The sequence below is a fragment of the Penaeus monodon genome, chromosome 15 (assembly GCF_015228065.2).
Source record: "Penaeus monodon isolate SGIC_2016 chromosome 15, NSTDA_Pmon_1, whole genome shotgun sequence".
Taxonomy (NCBI): Eukaryota; Metazoa; Arthropoda; class Malacostraca; order Decapoda; family Penaeidae; genus Penaeus; species Penaeus monodon.
Genome location: NC_051400.1, coordinates 15437868 through 15438257, shown reverse-complemented (window position 1 = coordinate 15438257; position 390 = coordinate 15437868). Strand labels below are relative to the sequence as shown.

Genomic DNA, 390 nt, shown 5'->3' with positions numbered 1-390 from the left:
AATATATAAAACAAAGTAGCTACATCTGCAATCCTTTTCAGATTAGGTTTTCTGTCCCAGGCTAACTTCGGGTTGTGTCGTTGTAAAGAACAAGTGGATCTTCTTTGAAAGCTCTGGACCAATTTTTCTTGTTGAGACGAGCGGTCCAGCACCTCTTCTTACTGGAATGTCTGCAAGCAACAGGGATGCTTCTTTGGTTGAACTACATTGTCTATATGCCTGAAAAATAAAGGTGATGGTAATATTTTTGGAATGTTATTAATAGTACAAGTCCTTTACAAATTCCCCTTTGTGAATTCCTTCATTTTTGTTACCATAACATAAGTGAGTCAAAAGAATAAAGAGGCCACCTTGTACTCTTCTTCATTTTCAAGAAAATCTTAAAATGGT

General features: G+C 36.2%; 1 protein-coding gene across 1 annotated transcript in view; it reads right to left on the bottom strand.

Moving 5' to 3' along the window:
- Positions 1 to 390, bottom strand: part of LOC119581777 (crossover junction endonuclease EME1-like) — a gene marked incomplete at its 5' end in the record, with an annotated part of 6029 nt that continues 5639 nt past the window's right edge. The window contains 1 exon segment of the mRNA XM_037929908.1: positions 1 to 219. Within this exon segment, the coding sequence (XP_037785836.1) occupies positions 43 to 219 (177 nt within the window).